This window comes from Centropristis striata, chromosome 22 (genome assembly GCF_030273125.1).
Source record: "Centropristis striata isolate RG_2023a ecotype Rhode Island chromosome 22, C.striata_1.0, whole genome shotgun sequence".
NCBI lineage: Eukaryota > Metazoa > Chordata > Actinopteri > Perciformes > Serranidae > Centropristis > Centropristis striata.
Genome location: NC_081538.1, coordinates 21682344 through 21704438, shown reverse-complemented (window position 1 = coordinate 21704438; position 22095 = coordinate 21682344). Strand labels below are relative to the sequence as shown.

At 38.4% G+C, this 22095-nt stretch overlaps 4 protein-coding genes across 6 annotated transcripts; 2 read left to right on the top strand and 2 right to left on the bottom strand.

Annotated features, from left to right (window-relative positions):
- Positions 1 to 2195: 2195 nt before the first annotated feature.
- On the bottom strand, positions 2196 to 8253 carry trmu (tRNA 5-methylaminomethyl-2-thiouridylate methyltransferase). 3 transcript variants are annotated; one of them, XM_059326307.1, is made up of 11 exons: positions 8072 to 8253; positions 7825 to 7990; positions 7637 to 7743; positions 6094 to 6216; positions 5718 to 5890; positions 5533 to 5586; positions 5309 to 5375; positions 4548 to 4648; positions 3878 to 4022; positions 3692 to 3774; positions 2196 to 2993 (listed from the first exon to the last, which is right to left on the bottom strand). In XM_059326307.1, the coding sequence occupies exons 1-11, from the start codon at positions 8151 to 8153 to the stop codon at positions 2853 to 2855; spliced, it is 1242 nt and encodes a 413-aa protein (XP_059182290.1). In that variant the 5' UTR covers positions 8154 to 8253; the 3' UTR covers positions 2196 to 2852. The 3 variants fall into 3 exon arrangements, with proteins under 3 accessions (XP_059182290.1, XP_059182292.1, XP_059182291.1); XM_059326309.1 differs by lacking the exon at positions 3692 to 3774; XM_059326308.1 differs by lacking the exon at positions 6094 to 6216.
- Positions 8008 to 11405, top strand: srr (serine racemase). Its single transcript, XM_059326310.1, has 7 exons — positions 8008 to 8398; positions 9322 to 9499; positions 9592 to 9773; positions 9933 to 10063; positions 10141 to 10289; positions 10393 to 10482; positions 10912 to 11405. Exons 2-7 carry the CDS (start codon positions 9322 to 9324, stop codon positions 11151 to 11153), a joined length of 972 nt encoding a protein of 323 aa, XP_059182293.1. The 5' UTR covers positions 8008 to 8398; the 3' UTR covers positions 11154 to 11405.
- Positions 11406 to 11823: 418 nt separating this feature from the next.
- Positions 11824 to 15138, bottom strand: tprkb (Tp53rk binding protein). The gene is made up of 4 exons (XM_059326311.1): positions 14815 to 15138; positions 14511 to 14633; positions 12840 to 13016; positions 11824 to 12269 (listed from the first exon to the last, which is right to left on the bottom strand). The coding sequence occupies exons 1-4, from the start codon at positions 14953 to 14955 to the stop codon at positions 12183 to 12185; spliced, it is 528 nt and encodes a 175-aa protein (XP_059182294.1). The 5' UTR covers positions 14956 to 15138; the 3' UTR covers positions 11824 to 12182.
- Positions 15139 to 15199: 61 nt separating this feature from the next.
- alg10 (ALG10 alpha-1,2-mannosyltransferase) lies at positions 15200 to 20172 on the top strand. Its single transcript, XM_059326349.1, has 3 exons — positions 15200 to 15608; positions 17274 to 17471; positions 17545 to 20172. The coding sequence occupies exons 1-3, from the start codon at positions 15444 to 15446 to the stop codon at positions 18604 to 18606; spliced, it is 1425 nt and encodes a 474-aa protein (XP_059182332.1). The 5' UTR covers positions 15200 to 15443; the 3' UTR covers positions 18607 to 20172.
- The last annotated feature ends 1923 nt before the right edge of the window (positions 20173 to 22095 follow it).

Genomic DNA, 22095 nt, shown 5'->3' with positions numbered 1-22095 from the left:
TAAACTTTTCAAAAATGAAAGTGTATATTTACAGATATTCTGCTCCAGGGAATCAGACAATATGATGAGGTCAAAATCGTATTTTTAAGCTCTGCAGTGATGTACATACAGAATGCTGATGGTGCAAAAACAATTCGGACTGAAGAGTAACAGGTTCACCCTGAGCATTAATCTTGAATAATAGCGCCCCCCTGTGGATCGATAACTGTAGGACACCCTAAACAAAAAATAGACTGTTTTTTTCAAAGTTTATAATGACTCTGGATATACTTTTTTGGTATACAGACCAAGGAAAAACAAGTCAACACGTCACTTATTAGGTTTATTCACCAAATGGTAAATATTTAAGTACTCACAGTTTGTAGTAAAGGAAGAAGTCATGTTCCACATTTCACAACAACGCCAGAGAAAAGGCACTTAAAATGTTTTGATGCATATTCCAATAATGTTTTAAAAAACCCATCACAGATTCAATAGCAGTAGTAGTAGTCGAGTTACAGCTGAGTTTAACAATTGTATTGTCTTTTCAATTATTTAAAACAACTGAATTCAACTGTCGAAATGTGCCTGATGTAGAAAAGAGTTAAAATAGGGAATAACACCATATTTGTTTTCTTGTGTTTTTGTGTCATATGTGGTTGCAACTGTTTGTTAACTTGATTTCAGGCTATGCTTTACTTTACTTTCTACCATCATCTGGCTTTTCTCCTTAGAGAAAACTTAAAAATAACACAAAAATGGTTGTTTCTACTTTATAATTAATGTATAAACTTAATTTAACAATTAACAAACAAAAACACATTTTGCTTTTTTACAGTGATGTAAAGAACCAAGTGGAGTCATCTACTAACAGTGAACACTGTACTGTAGGTTTGCATTTGGCACAGAGACAAGGTGACCATGACGGACAGTCATCCAGAAAAACAGGTAGAGGACAGGAGAGAAACTCATGAGCAGCTTTGGAGATGACAGGAAAAGCTACAGTAAACTCACATTATGCTGAACAAGATCAGAGTTGCTTTCATTCACAGATAAGATACCAAAAATATGTGTCTCTTGACCCACAAGTAACCCTCTGAAAGCTTAAGAGTCAAATCCCACCAGAACCTCTTACCCGCTCTCTTCCCCTGGGTCACTCACAGGTTTTCTATAATTACAATAAAGAAAACAATTGTAAAGCTTTAAAAAAAAAAAAGGGAAGCCTTTTTCCCAGAACACAGGTCATTACATTGAATACTAAATGAAGACAAAGACTGTAAAAATAAAAGTGTGGGTTGAGGGATTGTTTTGTCTTCTGAAACATCTCATAACTGGTTACTTTTTTAAAAAGTGATCTTAATTTTTGGTTTATATTCCAAAGGATAACCACAAATCTGAGGATTAAAAATACATACAGCACTTCATAAACACCAGAAGTACATGATTATTCAATAGTCCTTTTCCCCCTTATATAATAACTTTATGTCAAGGTGTAGGTCTTTAAAATACATAGCTAACAGTAATAGCATGATATGAATAATAATCAGTATGAATAATGACAAGCTTTTTATATTTGAGGCAGAAACAGACATGCTGTACCTGACAGCGATTGCTGCAACAGAGGAGATCTGTTCAGTAATGATTAGTGTAAAAGTGAACAGTCAGAAAAAGCCGATTTATTTTGAAAGGAGGTAACTGTTATTCAGTTAACCATCTAGTCACCATGGAATGGATGCAGATGGTTTATCTGAGCAGCAAGAAGATTTTTTAAACGAGGAACGTTCATAAAGTGAGGGGACTTATGAACCGCCCCCTCTGGTAATTGTAGTTCTACGTGATGATAGCTTAGACTATGTAAAAGAAGTGGAGAAGCCACAGTGATGTCACCCATTAGTTTGTGAACTACAATTTTGAAGCCTCAAGTTTGGCATTATGGCTGTCACCATGTTGTTTTATTGGAGCCAGAAGTGCCCATATTTGGAGTGGAGCTGACTGAGAACATGTAGTTCACAAATCAATGTGTTGCCTTGGTAGTGACCTGTCAATCACAAGGTAGTTATCGTCTATTTTACTATAAATGGGACCATAATTTACAAAAAGCAACATAATGCTGTATTGGAGAAGAATTGAAATTAGGAAAATGTTTACTGAGGTAATGAATCAAGTAAAATTGAGGTAATCATTAATCAATCAATAATTTCCTCATAGACTTTTAAGCACCCAGTAGAGCTGCCCCTGCTGCCTGCTAGAAAAAATGCAGAAGGCACTTTTTCAGACTTTGCTTCATTTTTCAGACTGAGAGGCTTTGTCCACTTCTTTTATATACAGTCATGGAAAAATGTATTAGACCACCCTTGTTTTCTTCAGTTTTGTGTTCATTTTAATGCCTGGTACAACTATAGGTACATTGTTTGGACAAATATAATGATAACAACAAAAATAGCTGATCAGAGTTTAATTTAAGAGCTTATATCTAGACATTTTCCATGGTTTTCTTGATAATAACCAAAATCATTATCAAGAAAACCATGGAAAATGTCTAAATATCATTAGATTTGTTCAAACAAATGTACCTTTAGTTGTACCAGGCATTAAATGAACAAGAAACTGAAGAAAACAATGGTCTAACAATATTTTCTATGACTGTAGTTCATGAGATAAGCTCTTTGTGTCTGAACACAAAATACTAAAAACAGTGCAGAAATCAACCCATTTAAAAACAATCACCAGTTTACAGTCTCCAACATGGCCTCCAGAACAGGCACCACGTCACAAAGCCCTGTCCAAGAGACAGTTAATCTTCATGAACAGTGATCTCTACCTAATGTACCGGACTGAGCTTATTTCCACCGCTGCAGGGCTGTGATCTCATCTCAGCTGGCTGGTTCAGGGTCCTTGACTTGTGTAGCTGCTACCCACCGTTCTCTGCCCCGCTGGAGTGTGTATTCACTGGGGCCCAGATGCAGGATCTTCCCACTGCCCAGACACTCGTCTCCTTTGTAGAGCACCGCAAACTGGGGGAGGGATGGAAAAAAGGATAAACACACAATTATACTTCTACAGTAAGGAAGACGGGTTCCTACACCTTTGCCAAAGTCAAATTCAAGTACTTTTTAGGCATTTTAAAGGTGCATTTTCAAGCTTTCGCAGAACCTTACAGGTGTGGTAAATGACATACACTCAGTGGTCATTTTATTACATATACCTGCAGAGTGACCTTCATTCTGTGTGAAAGGCAAAAGCAATTAGTTCTCTCCAGTGGTGGAATGTAACTAAGTACATTTACTTAAGTAATGCACCGAAGTACAATATTGAGGTACCTGTACTTACTAAGTACTTTATGCAACATTATACTTCTACTTCACTAGAGTTTAGAGGCAAATATTGTACTTTTGCTCCACTACTCTACATTTAGCTGACAGTTTGAGCTTAAAAAACATGATAGATTTTAAAGGTTGTTTATAAATTCAACCACATAGAAGTAAAATTAAGTTAGAATGAGCTCTACCTTGACAAATCACTAAAAAGCTACTTATATAAATGCATCAATAATAACACTTCATTCAATTTCAAGTATTTTCAAGGACTTCCAGCACCTGTATTAACCCTGGAAAGAGGAACTGTGTGTATATTTTTAAGTCTTTTGACATTATTTCCAGTTTAAAGTCACAGGCCTGTCTAATTTCTCTGTATTCTGTGTGTTAGCTGTTACCTGTCCAGGTGTCAGAGCTCTGAGCGGCTGTGAGAGTGAGATCCACACGGAGCCGTTCATGTTCAGTGTCACTGTACAGGGAGCTGGGAAGTACAAGAAAGTTGGATTTTATATTCAGTAAATAATGTATCCCTGCATTTTACTGCTTATAAATCGGTATACAGGCAGAGACGACAAGAAACTCACTGAGCGGCATTTGGTGGACGAAGCGAAAATGACACTCCATCATCTGGGTCTTCACCAGCTCAGGAGGCGGGTCAACTGTTAACCAGTGGAATCGGTCTGTGCGCAGCATGTCGCGGAAAAGAGCCGGGTGATTGGTAGTCGGAGCCTGAGTTGGGGAAAATGTATGGAACACAGGAAAAACTGAGGAAGTTTCACTACACTTAAAAATTAGAAATAAAAATAGCTGATAAGTGTTTAATTTAAGAGCTGATATCTAGACATTTTCCATGGTTTTCTTGATAATAACCAAAATCATTATCAAAAAAAACATGGGAAATGTCTAGATGTCAGCTCTTAAAGTAAACCCTTATGACCTATTTTTTTTGTTATCATCATATTTCTCCAAACAAATGTACCTTCAGTTGTACCAGGCATTAAAATGAACAAGAAAGTGAAGAAAACAATGGTGGTTTAATCGTTTTTCCATGACTGTAAATACAAAATGTTATCTAGTGCTTTCTTCAAGGGAGAAACAACATAAAACACTGTGATGGGGCGTCCTTGTGCGGGCTTCTTTAGAGATTAAAGGGTATTCCCCATTTTATATTTTATATTTAATGTATGCAGCAGTTAATAGTGATTGGGAATGAGGACACAACATACATAAGCAAGGACAAATGTCCTTTCTCACCACAAACACGTCTCCAGTTGCGATGTCTTTGTCCACCACAAACCAGGGGTCTTTCAGCCCTCCTATCCTCGCCCTCTGGCCCAGCGTCAGAGTGAACCAGCCTGCATGGACAGAGACAAGCAGAAGAAGGGGCAGAAAGTAGAGTTGTTTCGATTTTTGGTAGTTTAGAAACACAAATTTAGATGATAAAGCAGGGAACAGGGACAAGTTAGTGTTAATCGATCTGACATGTAAAATATTAGGAGCCATTACTCACCACAGTAACAGTAACACACCACTCGTTCTCTATTTTGTCCAAGTTCATAATTTTAAAACCTTAACCCTCCTCTTATGTTGCGGGTCAAATTAACCCATTTCAAAGTTTAAAAATAAATAAATAAAATGGTTAAAAGTATTTTTTCATAAAAAAGAAAAAAAATGTTAAATAAAATTTAAAAATAAAATCAATGTCATGTAAAACCATTGTATCTTATATGTAGGTCTTTCCAATGTACATAAAAAAAAGTTTTAACATGCATTTTTTCATGAAAAACAAAATTATTGAATGAATTATTCTCATTGAACCTGTGAGAGGTAAAGAGCATCACTGCACTAAATATCGATTGAAATGGTTAATAATGGAGTTATAAATGAAATATAAACAATTTTTTGAGGGATTTTTTAGTTTCTGATACTTTCAGTTAATAACACATGCTCCAGGTTGTTGTTGTTGTTCCTGAAAAAACAAACATAACAGGAGGGTTAAACAACCATGGACGTACCTTTGTGTGTCCCTTTGACAGTCCCGTCCTCAACGGAGACAAAGTTCCCCGGTTTAGGTTCCAGATACTGGAAACAGAAATAAAACAGTACAAGTTTACACACATCTCTATATAACAGGTTTTAAACTTGTCAGAAACAGTCAGGGTACCCTGTTTCAAACTAAAAAACACACCAAACAATAAAGAAACCAAGAAAAATATTTGAAAAATGTTTGAATTCTTACCTCCAAAATAAAGTTTTCAAAGTTTCTCTCTCCAATGAAGCAGATGCCCATGCTCTGGAAACACGACAAATTTACTGTTTGCATACAATGTCAATACATATTCCTATTTATGCTCTCCTGATGTAATATCAACATGAATTTAATACCTTTTATTTATTTATTTGTGTGTGTGTGTATGTGGCTACCTCTTTCTTCTTCAGCACATGGTGAAATCCGGCCTCCGCTGCAATCTTTTTGACAAACTCTTTGGTGAGTCCGGCCAGTGGGAACATGGTTTGTCGCAAAGCATCCTGGGGGATCTGACTCAGGAAGAAGGTTTGGTCTTTGACGAGATCTGCTCCCATGTACAGCCTCACCGCTGCACGGAGGGAAGAGAAAGGTTGTAGATTGTTAAAGGGTCTGATCCTACCGATAGTGTTTTTTTTTTATTGTCACTGCCTGCTAGAACAAAGAAAGAGCAGCAAAAAAAACAGAAATAAAAGAACAGAAACAACGGAAACAGTTCAAATTTAGGTTTAAAAGAGGCGAATTATTAAACTGAGACAAAAGTCAAACTCTTACGATTCCTGATCTCAAATCGGTCTCTGAATAGAGTGTTCGGCGGCGCTATGTGCGTCTGTTGGAAAACCTCTTCGTCCTCCTGTGACGTCCTGGCGTAGTGGCCTGTTGCCACGGCATCAGAACCTTAGTCAACAACAGCACAAAATTAATTCCTATTTGTTGTATTTAACAAAACTTTTGCAGAGTGTTTGACACCCGGTGAAAGGAATTTGTTTCAAATCCATCTTCGTATCTTCCTATCACAAACTACCATCTACTACTGCTTTCCAATCCAGAAATGAAACAAGTAAAACATATATTTAGCTGCTTTGAATAGACATGGGGGAAACATTGAAACAGCATGAGATTGTAGATTTTGGTATCCATAAACAAACACCAAGTATCAACCTTTTATATATTTTTTAAATACTAAACTTTTTGGTGATAGAAAAAAACAATCAATTCCCTCTTCAATCCACTAGATGGTGCTGAGATTAGATGTTTAGTCATTCATTATCCTTAATATCTGAACTGGAGGGTGAGAGCCAGAGCCAGACTATCACTTTTGGACTGTGGGAGGAAGCCAGAGGACCAGGTGAGAACCTACGCTGACACGGGAGAACATGCAAACTCCACAAACTTGCCTCACAGCAAGAGGGTCGCAGGTTTGATTCTGGCCTGCGGCTCTTCTGTGTGGAGTTTGCATGTTCTCCCTGTGTCAGTATGGGTTCTCTCCAGGTCCTCCGGCTTCCTCCCACAGTCCACAAACATGCACTTAGGTTTAATTGGTGACTCTATTGTGATTGTCTGTCTCTATGTGTCTGTCCTGTGATAGTCTGGCGACCTGTCCAGGTTGTAACCGACCTCTCACCCAATGTCAGCTGGGATCTGCTCCAGCCCCCCGCGACCCAAGTTCAGATAAATGGTTCAGGATTTTATGTCATTTAAATTTAACAAAAATTTACTTTCAAATTCCCCACCTGCTGAAGGGGCTCCTAACTTTTTTTGCAGACGTCACATTGTTCACAATAGTTGTACAATAGTCTACAGTAATTTATTATCAGTTATGCTGGACTCTGTAGACTCTAATACGAACAGTTCAGTTGTCAGGAGTATGCAACATTTATAATAGTGCTGGTTAGTCTGTCCGTCTGCATATATTGCAACAATAAAAATGAGTGAAGTGAGATAAACAGAGTGAAAACGTACGGTTAAATTGTAACCTTGGTTCTCTGAGTGAAGAGACTATCTCTCCACTTTGTTACATATTTCATATGTGGGGGTCATTCCTCTACATATGAAATATGTAACAGAGTGGAGAGATAGTCTCTCCTAGAGGTTATCGTATTAGATAAAACAGATGTGGACAAAGTATCTGTTTGGGGACAAGTTATACTTAAATATTCTAGGATATACTGGAGCTGAGGTTGAGGGCAGGACTGGAGATTGTCAGCTGTCAAAAAAAACAGAGATCGCCTCCAAATGAGATCTGGTCTGGGCTTAGTCATTCACACACACAGAGTAGCCTCCACAGGTTACATATGACCACATGATGAATACATACCCAGAGTGTTGATAGCATACTTGTGGAAATGGTTGAACTTGATGTGCTTGTTGCAGAGTATATCTGGGTTGGGAGTCATCCCCTTCTCATACTCCTTCAACAGTTTACTGAAAATGGCAAAAAGCAGATGTGACATTTACTTTAAAGATTTTAAAGTGTATAATTTAATTTATGGTAGCCAGAAATACCTGAAAACTTCATGCCAGTACTCTTTGACATAGGACACCTGGTGGAAGGGGATGTCCAGGCTCTGACACACTCTGTAGGCGTCCTCACAGTCCTTCTCTGTGGAGCACACTCCTCTCTCATCCAGCGAGTCCCAGTTCTTCATAAAAACTCCTGTTACACTATAGCCTTCACATGGAAGAGAGAGAGAAAATAGCTTAACATGAACAAGTTAGTTGAAGTGTGTTTGTGTGCAGGAGTTTTTCTCACCTCTTCTCTTTAGCAACAACGCCGCGACAGAGCTGTCAACGCCGCCAGACATGGCGCACACGACGTGTCTAACAAGCCCCATGTTCTTAAATTCCTATTGTCTTTTTTGTTAGTACGATTTTTTTTATGAAACTGAGAAAAGTCCCCATTGCCACTTCTATGGGACAGCCATGTTTGCGGTCCGTTTAATGATAACGTCCGACTAGAAACAGATTTCAAACCGGAACTATTGTTGCTAGCGTGGAGGGAGACGTAAAAAAACGTAACACTAAAAAAAATCACGGAGCTGTCACTTTTTGAAGTGACGGAAAGATCTAAACAAATAAGGTCAGTGGGGAATAAGCCTTATGCACGAAAACGCTTTTTGTTTACTGAACGTAGGTTTTATAATTCATGTCTTGATGCATTTTTTACAGATGCTTGGACGGCTCACATGACCAGCAGAGAGACGGAATGTTTTTTTTATGTTACATTATTTATATATTTAAGTTGCTCTGCTACCATATGAGTCGACTATGTGATTCGCTGTATTTAAATATCTATCTTTTTTTCCCCCAACATAGTCTTGCTGTTTTGAATATGTTTTTACCGTTTTTGAGGAATACAAAATCAATAATATTCCTACTAGAAATTGTAATGTGCTAAATTGTTCTAAATAAGGTTAAATAAATAAATAATAATTTTTAAAAAATCAGCCAGGAAAAAAAGCTGTTAATATATGATGTAGTAGTAGCTAACTGTATTTTGTACAGAAAATGATTAGATTAGATTAGATTAGATTAGATTCAACTTTATTGTCATTGCACATACTACAGGTACTTAAACAACGAAATGCAGTTTAACATCTAACCAGGAGTGCATAAAGTAGTAAAGTGCATATGTAAAGTTATATATATATATATATATAAATATAATATAAATAAATACAATAGGGTTTGGTTTGTTTTTTTAGATAGGTAGTGCAAATAGTTTAAATAATATAAATAAAGTGCAGTTGACAGTATATGAATAAATACAGGGATAAATACAGTGCTAAACAGATCAGTGCAGATGTTCAAATGTTCAGTGGCTGGAGGGTGTGTGGCAATTCAAGTGGAGGGGTGTCACCGAGGTGTAGAGAGATGAATGAGGGTAATGTTAAAGGCAGGTGTGACATCCTATAAATGATAATATATTAAAACTACTGTAGTTATAGAAAAAGTTTTTTCACATTTAAATATAAATATATATTCTGTCTGTTCCTGTCACAGATGGGTGAGATATCTGCAGATGCCGTCACCCTGGATCTGCTGAGAGAAGCCAGGGAGACGGTGAGAAGCAGTCCCCTGGGTGTCATCAACACTCCCATGATCCCCTGGTGCCAGACGACTCTGCCTCTCGACAAGCACTGCAACATCCACATCAAACTGGAGAACATGCAGAGGACTGGTTGGACAAAACCACTTTAATTGATCTCACACGTATACACACAACCAAATCTCAGCTGATTACTTCAGAACTGTCTTACTTTTCATTGACAGGGTCGTTCAAGATCAGAGGAGTGTCCAATCAGTTTGCAAGGAGACCGAAGGGTGGTCATTTTGTCACCATGTCTGCAGGGAATTACGGGAAGTCTTTTGCTTACGCCTCAAAACATTACGGGTCACAGGGCAAGGTTGTGATGCCGGAAACAGCCCCTGTTTCCAGATCTGTCCTCATACAGGTTAGAGCTGCTGACTGACTGAAAATACAGATAATAAACTGTCGAAGCCATCAAATGGAGGAAGGATGTGACATTATATCAGTTTATTCTATGATTTTATTCTGTTATTGTTGTAATTCTTAATCTCAAAAGAGCAAAAAGTGTTATTCTCATCCTCAGAGCTTCGGTGTGGAGGTGGAGCGAGTTCCCACTTCCTCTCTGATGGATGTGGTGAACCGCTGTGTTCAGGAGGACAACATGACCTTCCTGCACTCTTATGATGACCTGGATCTCATAGCAGGACATGCCAGGTAAACTCAACAGCTGACAGAGGATTTTTTGATTAGTAAAACTTGCATCTATTTGAGCAAAACCGGTGTGTGTCCAGTCTAGGTATGGAGGTGCTGGAGGTGATGCCGGAGCCGGATGTGGTGGTGGTGTGCTGTGGTGGAGGAGGGCTGCTGGCCGGTGTAGCCGCTGCCATCAAACTGTCTGGCTGTGATAAAACCAGAATCTACGGCGTGGAACCAGAAGGAGGTAAAACTAACATAGAGGAGTGAAAGAACCACCTGCAGGATTAGCTTCACACGAAGAGGCACAAGAAATCCTAGTAACCTGTTGTGTGTCTGCCTCCACTCAGCCTGCACCATGTACAGAAGCTTCATTGAGAAGAAGCCGGTTGGCATGGACACCAAGAGCATCGCCTCAGGACTCGCACCACCTTTTGCAGGTATCATGCAAGTCCCATGTTTTAAAAGAACTGAAGTACACAGTTTAACTATACTCAGTATGTTAGTATGATACATGTACTAACTAATGTGTTGTACTAACAATGTCAGTCATGGTAAAAAAATAAATATTATACCACCCTTGTTTTCTTCAATTACTTGTTCATTTTAATGCCTGGTACAACTAATGGTACATTTGTTTGGACAAATATAACGATAAGAACAAAAATAGCTCATGAGAGTTTAATTTAAGAGCTGATATCTAGACATTTTACATGGTTTTCTTGATAATTACCAAAATCATTATCAAGAAAACCATGTTAACTGCTCGAGTGGCTGATTCATTAATACAAGACTAATCATTTTAGGATGAAGAATTTCTTACAGTAAATTATAAATAGTATCTCTCTCCGTCTCTTTTTGCATCCCAGGCACACTGCCCTTTGAGCTGTGTCAGCGTTACGTGGAGGGGATTGTCCTGATAAACGATGAAGAGATCAAGGCAGCCGTGTCGTCCCTCTACAGGTCCGGCCTGGTGGTGGAGCCTTCAGGCTCTGCTGCGTTCGCTGCCATCGTTAACAACAAGATACCGGAGCTGGAGGGGAAGAACGTGGTGTGCATCCTCAGCGGAGGGAACATCGGAAAAGACGAGCTCGCCAACTTCCCAGATTGACTCAACACTTCTTTAATATGGCTTTTTTACACACTGTGAAATGAAACACTATTCAGATTCAAATCATGTAAGAAATCTAGTTCTAGCCGTTTTGGAAACATGAATCATGATGAAATTAGTTTTTCTATGGACCTGAACATGAATTTATACTAATTTTCTATAACCCCAATATCAAGTAGAGCAATATAAACTGAATTTCAATGTAATTTTATTTGTTTCAGTGTGTCTGTTTTAATAAAAATCTCAATCTAATTTAATTGAGAGCATAATTATGCAAATGTTGTTGTGCAGAAAATCTGAGACTGAAAGTGAGTAAAAAGTAAACATAAGGATGGAAGTTAAGTGATGCTGTGACATTTGAGATTTCTTTCAGTTAGAGAATTTTAATGTCTCTACTCTTGAGATTAAAAAACAGGTCATTCAAGGTGAATTGAAAGAACAGAGCTGCATCCCAATGTTTCAGACAACCAGCACATTTAATATCCGTCTTTTCAGGATGACAGGAATCTTTCAATGTCATAGTTGAGGATATATATTTTTTAATCCTCTGGAGAGCTCACTGATATTTTGCCCAGAGCATTTTAGATTAATTACTCATCAACTGCTGGCATGAGACCAGCTTTACAGCACAGTCCCCTACTGCCAAATAACCCCACTTTTTTGGAGATAAAAAATAGCCGTCACCAAAAAGGTTTGAATGAAAGTTGCTGTGGGGACTCAAGTGATGCTGACCGAAGTGGTGTGACTTCCCGAACTACCTCTAAAACTTTTTTCCACTTTTTTTTCTCCCCACAACTCTATAAAAAATAAGCAGGAAGAAAACACAAGTAAAGAAAAAAATAAGAAAAATATTGTATATTTTCAGTTCGAGAAAAAAGTTTTTCTGTAGTTATTGTGATTTGCGTGAGATGAACAAAAGACAATATTTGCATGTCTTGGGGTCTTGGAATAGCAACAAAAACAGTATAAACATGAATCCAAAACTCATATGAGTTTTTTTTCTTTTTTAAAGTCTTTTTTCCCTCGTAGCTACATGACGTCTTTGGTGGCCATCCTGCATACAACCGCCTGCAGCAGAGTCCCACACTTCTCCTCCTGGGGGGTGACTTTATACAGCTGGAACAAAGGCACGACAAGGGGTCAGAATTAGAGCTGCAATTTATTATTCAATTAATCAATTTGTTGCCAATTGTTAAATTAATTGCCAAAAATTTTGAGAGAGTTAAACAGTTAAAATTCTATGATTCCAGCCTCTTAAACATTAATATTTTCTGTTTTCTTTTCTCCTCCATTACAGTAAACTGAATATTTTTGAGTTGTGGACAAAACAAGACATTTGAGGACATCATGCTAGGCTTTGGGAAACACATCAACTGATTTATAGACCAAACAACTGACTGTAGGATTATCTGACAGTTAAAATACATGTTGGTTGCAACTAAGATTGAAAGAAATGTTTCTGAAATACTTTCAGTAAGTATGGCCAGAGGTGGCAGTTTATCAAAAAGCAGAAATCACATTTTGGAAAGAAGCTGATAAAACACAACTGATCACTTTCAATCCAGCTAATGGATATCCATTCATATAATGAGCTTCTACAGTATACTGTGTGTGTGTGTGTGTGTGTGTCTGCAAATCCAGATTAAATGGAATGAGTTAAATAAGATTAAAGCAGAGATGGAGAACCTTTTTGACTTTAGCAGCGTCCGTCAGTGAGGAGAGATCTCCTGCTGGAACCTTCCGTCCGCTCACTCTGGCTGTGATGTCTGACAGAAGCTGTGGCTCATCTTCGCTGTGAACCAGGACCACCAGGACGGAGTCATCACCATCAGATATACCAAATCTTTTGAACGCCTCTGAGATCTGGAGGTATAAATATATTAATCATTTCTGTTTTGAGATTATGGCCATCATGGACAATGATCAGCACCCTCTCCATCACACAGTAGAAAGACAGCGGAGCACCTTCTCTCACAGGCTGCTCCAGCTCCGCTGTCATAGGGACAGATACAAAAAATCTTTCCTGCCACATGCCATCACACTGTACAATAACAAATAATAACCTGGTTCATTACATACTGTATATGCACTTTGTGTTTTTTATGCACACTGTTCATTGCACCTTATTTGTTTCATAGCACCAACATTTTTATACTGCATATTCATATTTATTCTGCACTGGAATTTTATTCTACTCCTTCTTTAGACACTTTATATTTTATTGTATTTTTATATTTTATTGCTTGAAGTATGCCTAGGTTGTTCTTTTTACTTAATTGTGTTGTTATTGTCTCTGTGTGTAATGCTGCTGCTACACTGTAATTTCCCAGCTTGGGATAAATAAAGTATATCTATCTATCTATCTATCTATCTATTACTGTTGAACATCATTGCTCTTTATGTGATGCTCCTGTCCACAACAAGTTAAAAACTTCAAATGAGTGCAGCAAAAGAGTATATTTCCATTTGTAGATAATATGGAATAGTGCAGCTGCAACACTGGAAGCAAAAAATATTCCTGTGCACCAAACTTTTTAAAGCTTTTGTGCTGTGTTTGAGAAAAAGTAGCACCAATGACTCGTGAATTTACCTGGACTTGAGCTTTTTGACTTGAAAATACTTGACACCCAAAGCTTAAAGATGGAAAAAATATGTAACTTCTAACATCTAACTAATTTAATTTCTCCTAATTTTCTGAATCAACTGCAATCGTTATGTTTCTCTCTCGCTCTCGCTCTCTCTCTCACACACACACACACACACACACACACACACACACACACACACACACTGTAATTACTGTGGGTAAGTAACTCATACAACCCCACTTAAAAAAATCTAAACTATCCCTTTAATTTCTACTTTTCCCCTGCTATAATCTACAATATTTCCACATTCATAATCTTATCACTACTTCCATTACACACACACACACACACACACACAGATTAATTCTCCATAAAAAAAATATAACTCTAGAACTATAGTCTCTGTTCTTGTTGCTTTTTACATTATTTTTTCATTTAATTAAAACATACAATTTCAGTTTAAAGGAAAATTTATCTCACAGAATGTTGTCAAATCTGGGGAGACAATGTTTTAGACATTTTTCTAATATAAGATGACTTATCTTACAAGAGACGCCAGAAACATACAAAACTATTATTTTATGGTATTGGTTAATAATGCTACATGCTATAAAAGTCCAATGCAAAGACCACTACTACAAATACGTTCACAAAACATCATAAAAATCATATTGTATTACTCTGTTGTAAAAATGGCATTACATTTGATGAAGAATGCATTATGACTTGTTTATGACTTGAAACTCAAAGTCCTCTGTTGCTTACTTACATTATTAGTAGGTGACAGGTTGAAGATTATTTCTGAGTATAAACTTCTTGTCTTCATTTTCCCAGTTGTCTGTAAGTGAACAGCTTTGTTGGCAGCTACCAGCACTTGAAAAGGATCCACCAGCTGTGAACAGTAAAGAAAGTCTGATGGTGAATGAAGTGAAACATTTACTTCCCATTTTGGTATAAAACATAGCTCTGCGTGGAGAGTAATGCTATTTTAAGCTAATATTATTCACAAGAAGACGCCTATTGTACATACAACTTTAATAAAACGTTGTTAAAACTGAATAGATGTATCTCACCATGGTCGGGTTTATCAAAGCTGCATTAATTTTCCCCTCCACCGCACATTGTCTTAACTCTGCGGCGTTTTTCACCTCCTTAAAAAGCATCTGAGTCACTCTGTGGTCGGGGAAAAGCTCCAGCTCGTGTGTTGAATGCATGCTGCAAAAATGATTTCACCAACCATGAAAAGAAAAATACGGTTTATCACGCTTGTACACGCGGGGGAACCATAACACGGTGACCCCGCTTGAGAGGAAAGTTCCTCTTTAGGTAAACAGTTACACAAAAGCAAAAAACGTATATCTTGAAGTTCTATAATTTTAAATAAAACTACGTTGGTAACTATTACTTCTATTTATCATAGAAGTGTGATGTGATGCTAAACGTTTTTAGCACAAGCAGGAACTAATACCAAAACAGGCGGTAGCGTTTCCCTGCCGGACGGGTTTCCGAAGCGGACCGCCAGCTGTCAAAAACAAAACTCTTCCGTCTGTCAGATCTGGACAGAGTTCAACCAGTTTCTCTTTTGAACTGAGGTTGCACTGTGTTTTAAGTACGCGAATACAGTAGTTATGCGGTATTCACAACATCATTTTTGCTAGTTTTTGGACTGTATTCACTTTTACATCGGATTTCGTCATCAAACATGGAGAAATTTGAAGGCTACATCTTCACGGCGCTCTGCAGCACCAACTTTTTGGTTTCCTGCCTGCTGTTCTCCAGAGTCACTCGGGAGCAGAGGGAGCCCTACATGGACGAGGTTTTTCACATCCCACAAGCTCAGAAATACTGCCATGGGAAATTCAACGAGGTAAAGTGTCTCCCTGCAAGTCACGGTAGCCATGAAAGCGACTGTGTCATTGTTGTTTAGCGGATTAAGGTTAGCCAACATTTAAAATGATGTGGCAGCTTGTAGAGCTTTTAATCTCCATATCGGACATATAGAATGGCATTAGTGGGGCTTTATGTGTCTTATTGTATTTTAATGATGCATGGAAGCTAGCTTCAGTCAGCAGGAATCTAGATTAAAGGATCATCATTTTTTTTTCTTTTCCCTCTTTTTTCATTAAAAATCAAATTTACTACAAAAAACATTTTAGGACTGATAAACTAATTTCAAAGTATACTGTAGTTCCTCCTGTAAACCCCCTCCATATATATACAGGTGCATCTCAATAAATTAGACTATCATAGAAAAGTTTATTTATGTCAGTAATTCAATTCAAAAAGTGAAAATAATAATAATAATGCATTCTATTTATAGGCACCTTTCAGGACTCTCAAGGTCACCTTACAATAAACAATTAAAAATAAAACAATAATAAAAAACAACAATGACAGTAATAATAAAAAACACTAAAACAAAAGACAAAATTTGGCAACATTAATAAAATGATGAATAGATTAGGGGTAGGCTAGTCTAAACAGGTGCATTTTGAGATGTGACTTGAAGGCTGACAGTGTTGGTAGAGAGTGGATGTACTGGGGGAGTTTGTTCCAGAGTGGAGGGGCAGAGCAGCTAGAATATCTCCCATTGTGGCTAAATGGGCGGAGTGAAGCAGAGGAGGTCCTGAGTGTACGGCAGGGTGTGTAGGTTTGAAGGAGCTCAGTGAGGTATGATGGTGCAAGGTTGTGGAGGACTTTGAATGTGAGGAGTAGGATCTTGAAGTCAATACGGAGGTGGATCGGGAGCAAATGAAGCTGTTTGAGGACAGGAGTGATGTGCTGTGTGGAGTGAGATACATTTATTCAGTTTCAACAATGTTTTGTTAAAGTTGTATGTACACTAGGCGTCTTCTTGTGAACAATGTTAGCTTAAAATAGCATTACTCTCCACGTAGAGCTATATTTTATACCAAATAACACATTATATAGATCCATTCCACACAGAATGAAACATTTCATGTCTTAATTTATTTAATTTCTTCTAATTATAATGATTATGGCTTACAAGTAATCAAGACCTAAAATTAAGTGTCTCAAAAAATTTGAATATTACAAAAGACCAATTTTAAAGGTATGTTTAATATGTAAATGTTGGCCTCTGAAAATCTATATGACTCAATACTTGGTTGGAGCTATTTGACTTGAACTACTGGAAATGGACTTTTCAATGATATTATGATTTATTGAGATGCACCTGTATTAACATCAGTAAACAAAAACAATGATATATAAATGGGCTGAGCATGTCAAATAATAAAAACTCTGTATTGTCTGAGTGCAATAATTTTAGTTTTGGTTTGGAATAAAAGGCTTTATTCAAGCCAAATTTAAGGAAAAGAGACCCAAGAACTGAATAGCTGACTCTTTCAAATTTTAGATCAAATTTTAACTGTAACACTTCCAATATTTCCTTTCTCTTTTGAGCAGTTTTTTTATATTTCAGAGTGCCTGCCTGGATTGTTTTCATGTGAAATTGGTGGAATGCCCCTTTAATATCCCCCGCCTTGTGTTTTTTTTTCTGCGTCTTCAGTGGGACCCGATGATCACCACTCTCCCCGGCCTTTACCTCGTCTCTGTGGGAGTCATCAAGCCCGTGGTGTGGCTCGCCGACCTGACAGGCCAGGTGGTGTGCTCCACGGCGATGCTGCGCTTCATCAACCTGCTGTTCAACTGCGGCAACCTTTACCTGCTCTATCTGCTCATCTGCAAACTGCACCTCAGGGAGAAGGTATTCCCAGATGATGAAGATGCTCATCTTGTTTGTCATTTTCTTGTTTTATGACACGTTCTCTCTCTTCCAGACACGAACAACCTCCCGCCGAGTCCTCTCAGCGCTGTCTCTATCCACCTTTCCTGTGCTCTACTTCTTCAACTTCCTCTACTACACCGACGCTGGATCTACTTTCTTCACCCTCTTCACCTACCTCATGACGCTCTACGGCTGCCACAAGGCCTCAGCGCTCCTCGGCGTCTGCTCCATCCTGTTCCGTCAGACCAACATCATCTGGGTGGCGTTCTGCGCCGGAACGTTGGTGGCCGCAAAGATGGACGAGGCGTGGCGGGTGGAGCACACGAAGAAGAGGGATGAGAAGTCTCCTCCGTCGCAGGTCCCTTTGTCGTTCAGCGGAGTGAAGAAGGTGATGCTCTTCACGCTGGAGTTCTTCACCTCAGCCACTCATGTGAAGGCGGTGCTGCTGGTGGCGTGGCCTTATGCGGTGGTCGCCGTGAGCTTCCTGGCGTTCATGTTGCTGAACGATGGGATCGTGGTGGGTGACAGGACGAGCCACGAGGCCTCCCTCAACTTCCCACAGCTCTTCTATTTCTTCTCCTTCACCCTCTTCTTCTCCCTCCCCGTTTCGCTTTGCTATCACCGCGCTCTTCGCTTCCTCCAGGCTCTGAAAAAGCAGCCTCTGTTCTTCCTCTTCGTCACGGGCCTCTGCGTGCTTCTGGTGTGGAAGTTCACCTTCGTCCACAAGTACCTCCTGGCAGATAACCGCCACTTCCCCTTCTACGTGTGGAAAAGGATTTTCCAGAGGCACGAGCTGATGCGCTTCCTCCTCGTCCCCGCGTACGTGTTCGCAGGGTGGAACTTTCTGGACTCCTTCAAGACGCGCTCGCTGTTCTGGAGCTTGGCGTTCCTGGCGTGCCTCCTGGCTGCGACAGTGCCCCAGAAGCTGCTGGAGTTCAGGTACTTCATCATCCCGTACCTGATGTACCGCCTGCACATGCCGCTCCCCTCTCTGCCCAGACTCACTGTGGAGTTCTTCCTGTACACGGCGGTCAACGCTGCCACGCTTTACATCTTCATCAGTAAGACCTTCCACTGGCCGGACAGCACGGCCACTCAGAGGTTCATGTGGTGAACAACGGGGAAAAGTTCCTGATGTCAGGAGACTCGAGCAGCATGTCGGTTTTAAAAAGATTTCCCAGAGAACCGCAGCACATGTGACGTCTCACAGATCAAAGATCGGCTGTCTTACAGCTCAGTTACACAAATGGCTCATGTCTTGACCATTTTTGTACAATGTAATCAAATGGTGTTCGGGTTCGTCATAACTTACACTGAGAATCAATATTGATCGTTTTATGTGACAGGTGGACAGGTGGAAATCAAAAACCATGTAATCCTGAGTGTTTTTTAGGGTTGACTTAAGCTGTTTGTTTTCAATGACAAAGACCATAAAACCCTGAAGCAGCAGGGCTGTAAATTTAACTGTGAATAACACAAAAGGACCAAAAGTATTCTATGGAAGTCCATATCCACCAGTAAATTAGATAATTTTAAAAAATGGTTGAAAACTCAGCTGTGTGATGAAAAATAAGATCCTGTAGGTCATTTTAATGAGAAACTTTCTGAAAATATCCACTTACTTATTTTGAGAAAACTCATTTGAGAAAGTTTGCGATTATTTTGAGGTAACATATTATTTTGAGAAAGTTTCTAATTATTTATCAATAATGTCTCGTTATTTTCAGATAAGTACTCTTTTTTTTTTTCCGATGTTGCAGTTCTGAGATAAGAACTCTTGACTTTGGGATGTTTAGCGATTATTTTGAGATATTTTTTTCATGTCATTTCAAGAAAATATATTTTTCTGGCTTACAGGATCCTTTATTTCATCACATCAATGAAAAAGGCCTTCAATAGAAAATTAATTTACTCAAAGGTTTAAAGGTTTTGGCTTTGACAATTCAGTGGTGTTATCAGTGTTGTAAAATCTGGTCTGAATCATTTCTAATCATCTAAATTGATGAGAATACTGTATATTAAAGCTGTTTCTACTGTACTGAAATTTCCGGTTGAGATGCTGATCCTCTGCAGGGTAGAAAAATAATCACGTAATTTTGACATTTTCTGCAAGTTTCTGGGAATTGTGGAGCCTGGGTGTGTGTGTGGTTTTCTAATGGCTCTAACTGTTTTGTACTTTAAATGTAAATACTGTCTGCAGTTTGACTTTTGGTGAAATTGTTGACACAAGCTGTAAATATGATTTGAAGAGACCAAATAATGACAGCCATATTGTAAAGTTCAGAATTTTTATGGTACGGGGTGTTTTTGTAACGGTTTAGATTTTTGCTTTTGGCCCGTGAAGAACACTGATGGACAAATTGGACCCACAGACGACTTTATAATCATGGGACTAAATTGAATATATTCAATTTATATTGATTCTTACTTTTACCAAGCCATAAAAATCCACTGGAGGTGAATCAGAATTATGTTTTTTTGTGTCATTAAGTTGTAGGTACCTCCTCTCCGTCAGCCCTTTTCATTGTGCCTGATTTGTTTGTGTTTTTCCACATTTGCTTTTCTATATAGATACATAAGATTCAATCAAGGAGTCGACCTGTCCATTCAGATGTATGTTGCTCCCTGTTGATACAGTCTTGTGTATACCTTTTGAATAAATTTACTCATACAATATGAAGCCTCTAGTCAAGTCAATTTCTAGGCACTTTTGGCACATGTACAGTATGTTTTTGGAAAATACAACAAGCAATAAAACATAAAAGGCGGTAAATCTAATCTGGATCTCATATGATCAGCCAGCAGGGGGAGCTGTAAGGCAGCACTGGATATTCCTATGGCAGGAGCAAGCACTTAAACATAAAATAAATAAATCAAACTGGTTATAAATTCAACATTGAGCCTCTAAATGATGCTTTCACAGCTGAATAACTCAGAAACGTAAAGGGAAAAAAGGTGTAAAAAGTGTGAGGCTGGCATTGAAGACTTGTTTTCATCCTGTTCAAATGATCAGCCTCTCTTAACTCTAACAAACACCAGTGCTTTCAAATCAAATTACAGCCAGACAAATATTTATAAGAAACCCAGGCAGACAGATTTTATTAGTGAGATCTGTAATGATGATAATAAAATCAATCGATTACTCTGTGGCTCATAGTTATTAAGCGTTCTTTACTAAGCCCAAAAGAAAACAAGTAGCACAATGATTGCTCTCCATCTAACCCATGTGACTATGAGATTGTAATTACACAGAGCAGCGTGGGGCCAGCTCATCGGAGAGACTTTAATAAAGTCAAACTGGGATGATTACACAAACGTTGATTACACTATTCAGACTGTGAGCTGGTGTGAATGAGATACTGTCTGTGCGCGGCTCAGGTTGTGTTCAGGGTGGCCATTGATTGGAATATATCAGAGTGTGTCATTTTTTTCTTTGTTTTCTGGGTTTTTGCTCTCTTTTTCTTCTCACCGCCTCATTGATTTCTACTTTGGAGATGATGAAAGCACTGATTACTTTTTACTTACTCACTTTGTTCTGGCATTTTTTAAAATTACAGCCCAAAGTGAGGCACTACTGTAACATTATTCATAGATTTATTTATTTTTTGTGGTCGTGATAACTTTGTCCTTGTGTATTACAGAATATCTGATTAATCACTGATTGCATTTTGAGAAAAATGGTAAAATGAGGGGTCCATAAAAAAGAAAATGGACATATAATTTGTCTATGAAAAGTGAATCCAATGCAGAAGTGCCATAAACATGCATTCTCCATAATGACCAGCAGGGGGCAACTCTACTGATTGCAAAAAAAGTCTTTGAGAAAATAAGCCTACTTCTCACTTGATTTACATTTTCCTTATGAGTTTCTGGTCTCAATCGCTAATTTAAAGTTTTCTTTAAGACAACAGGACGTTCATTATGAAAATTATGATTCCATTTAGAGTTGACGACTGTAAATAGCATCCATTTCAACATCCAAATGGTAATTGCAGCAGAGAAGCTATTCTGAAAGCTCAGATAAATCCAACTCAATAACACAAAACAACTCCTTCAGCGTGGGTCATTGTTCAAAGTAATCACACCATATTTAATTCATAACTTGTTATGTAGAAGTAAAGTATTCAGTCTTTCACATGCCGACTGTCTTATATTATCTGACATATTATGACAAGAGCACTTGAACATCAGTGAGACAGGAATTGTTCCCATCTCGACCATCCGCCAAGTGGACCGTAGAATGCTGATGTAAAAAAGGATTTTATTGGTATTATAAAAAATATTCTTCATCTGCATTAATATAGAGTTTTGTCAGTAATAAACTTTATAGATGTGCAGCATTTTATAATCATATTGAAGGTATAAATCTGAGAATATACCTGCATTATTTATCAGGGATGCCACATTTTCTGTTTCTTTGTCCTAACTCTTCTTTACACTGCCTCTTCTGGGTAAGCAAACTTTTCTCCCAGACTTCAACTTCTTCTTAACGGTGGTCAGAGGCTCTGAGCAGTTCATTAAAAGGGGAGCTTCAAGAACAAGACATTTGTGTTCTGGAGCTGAAGGTGAGGACAGGACATGACAGAAAGAGATAGATTATTTT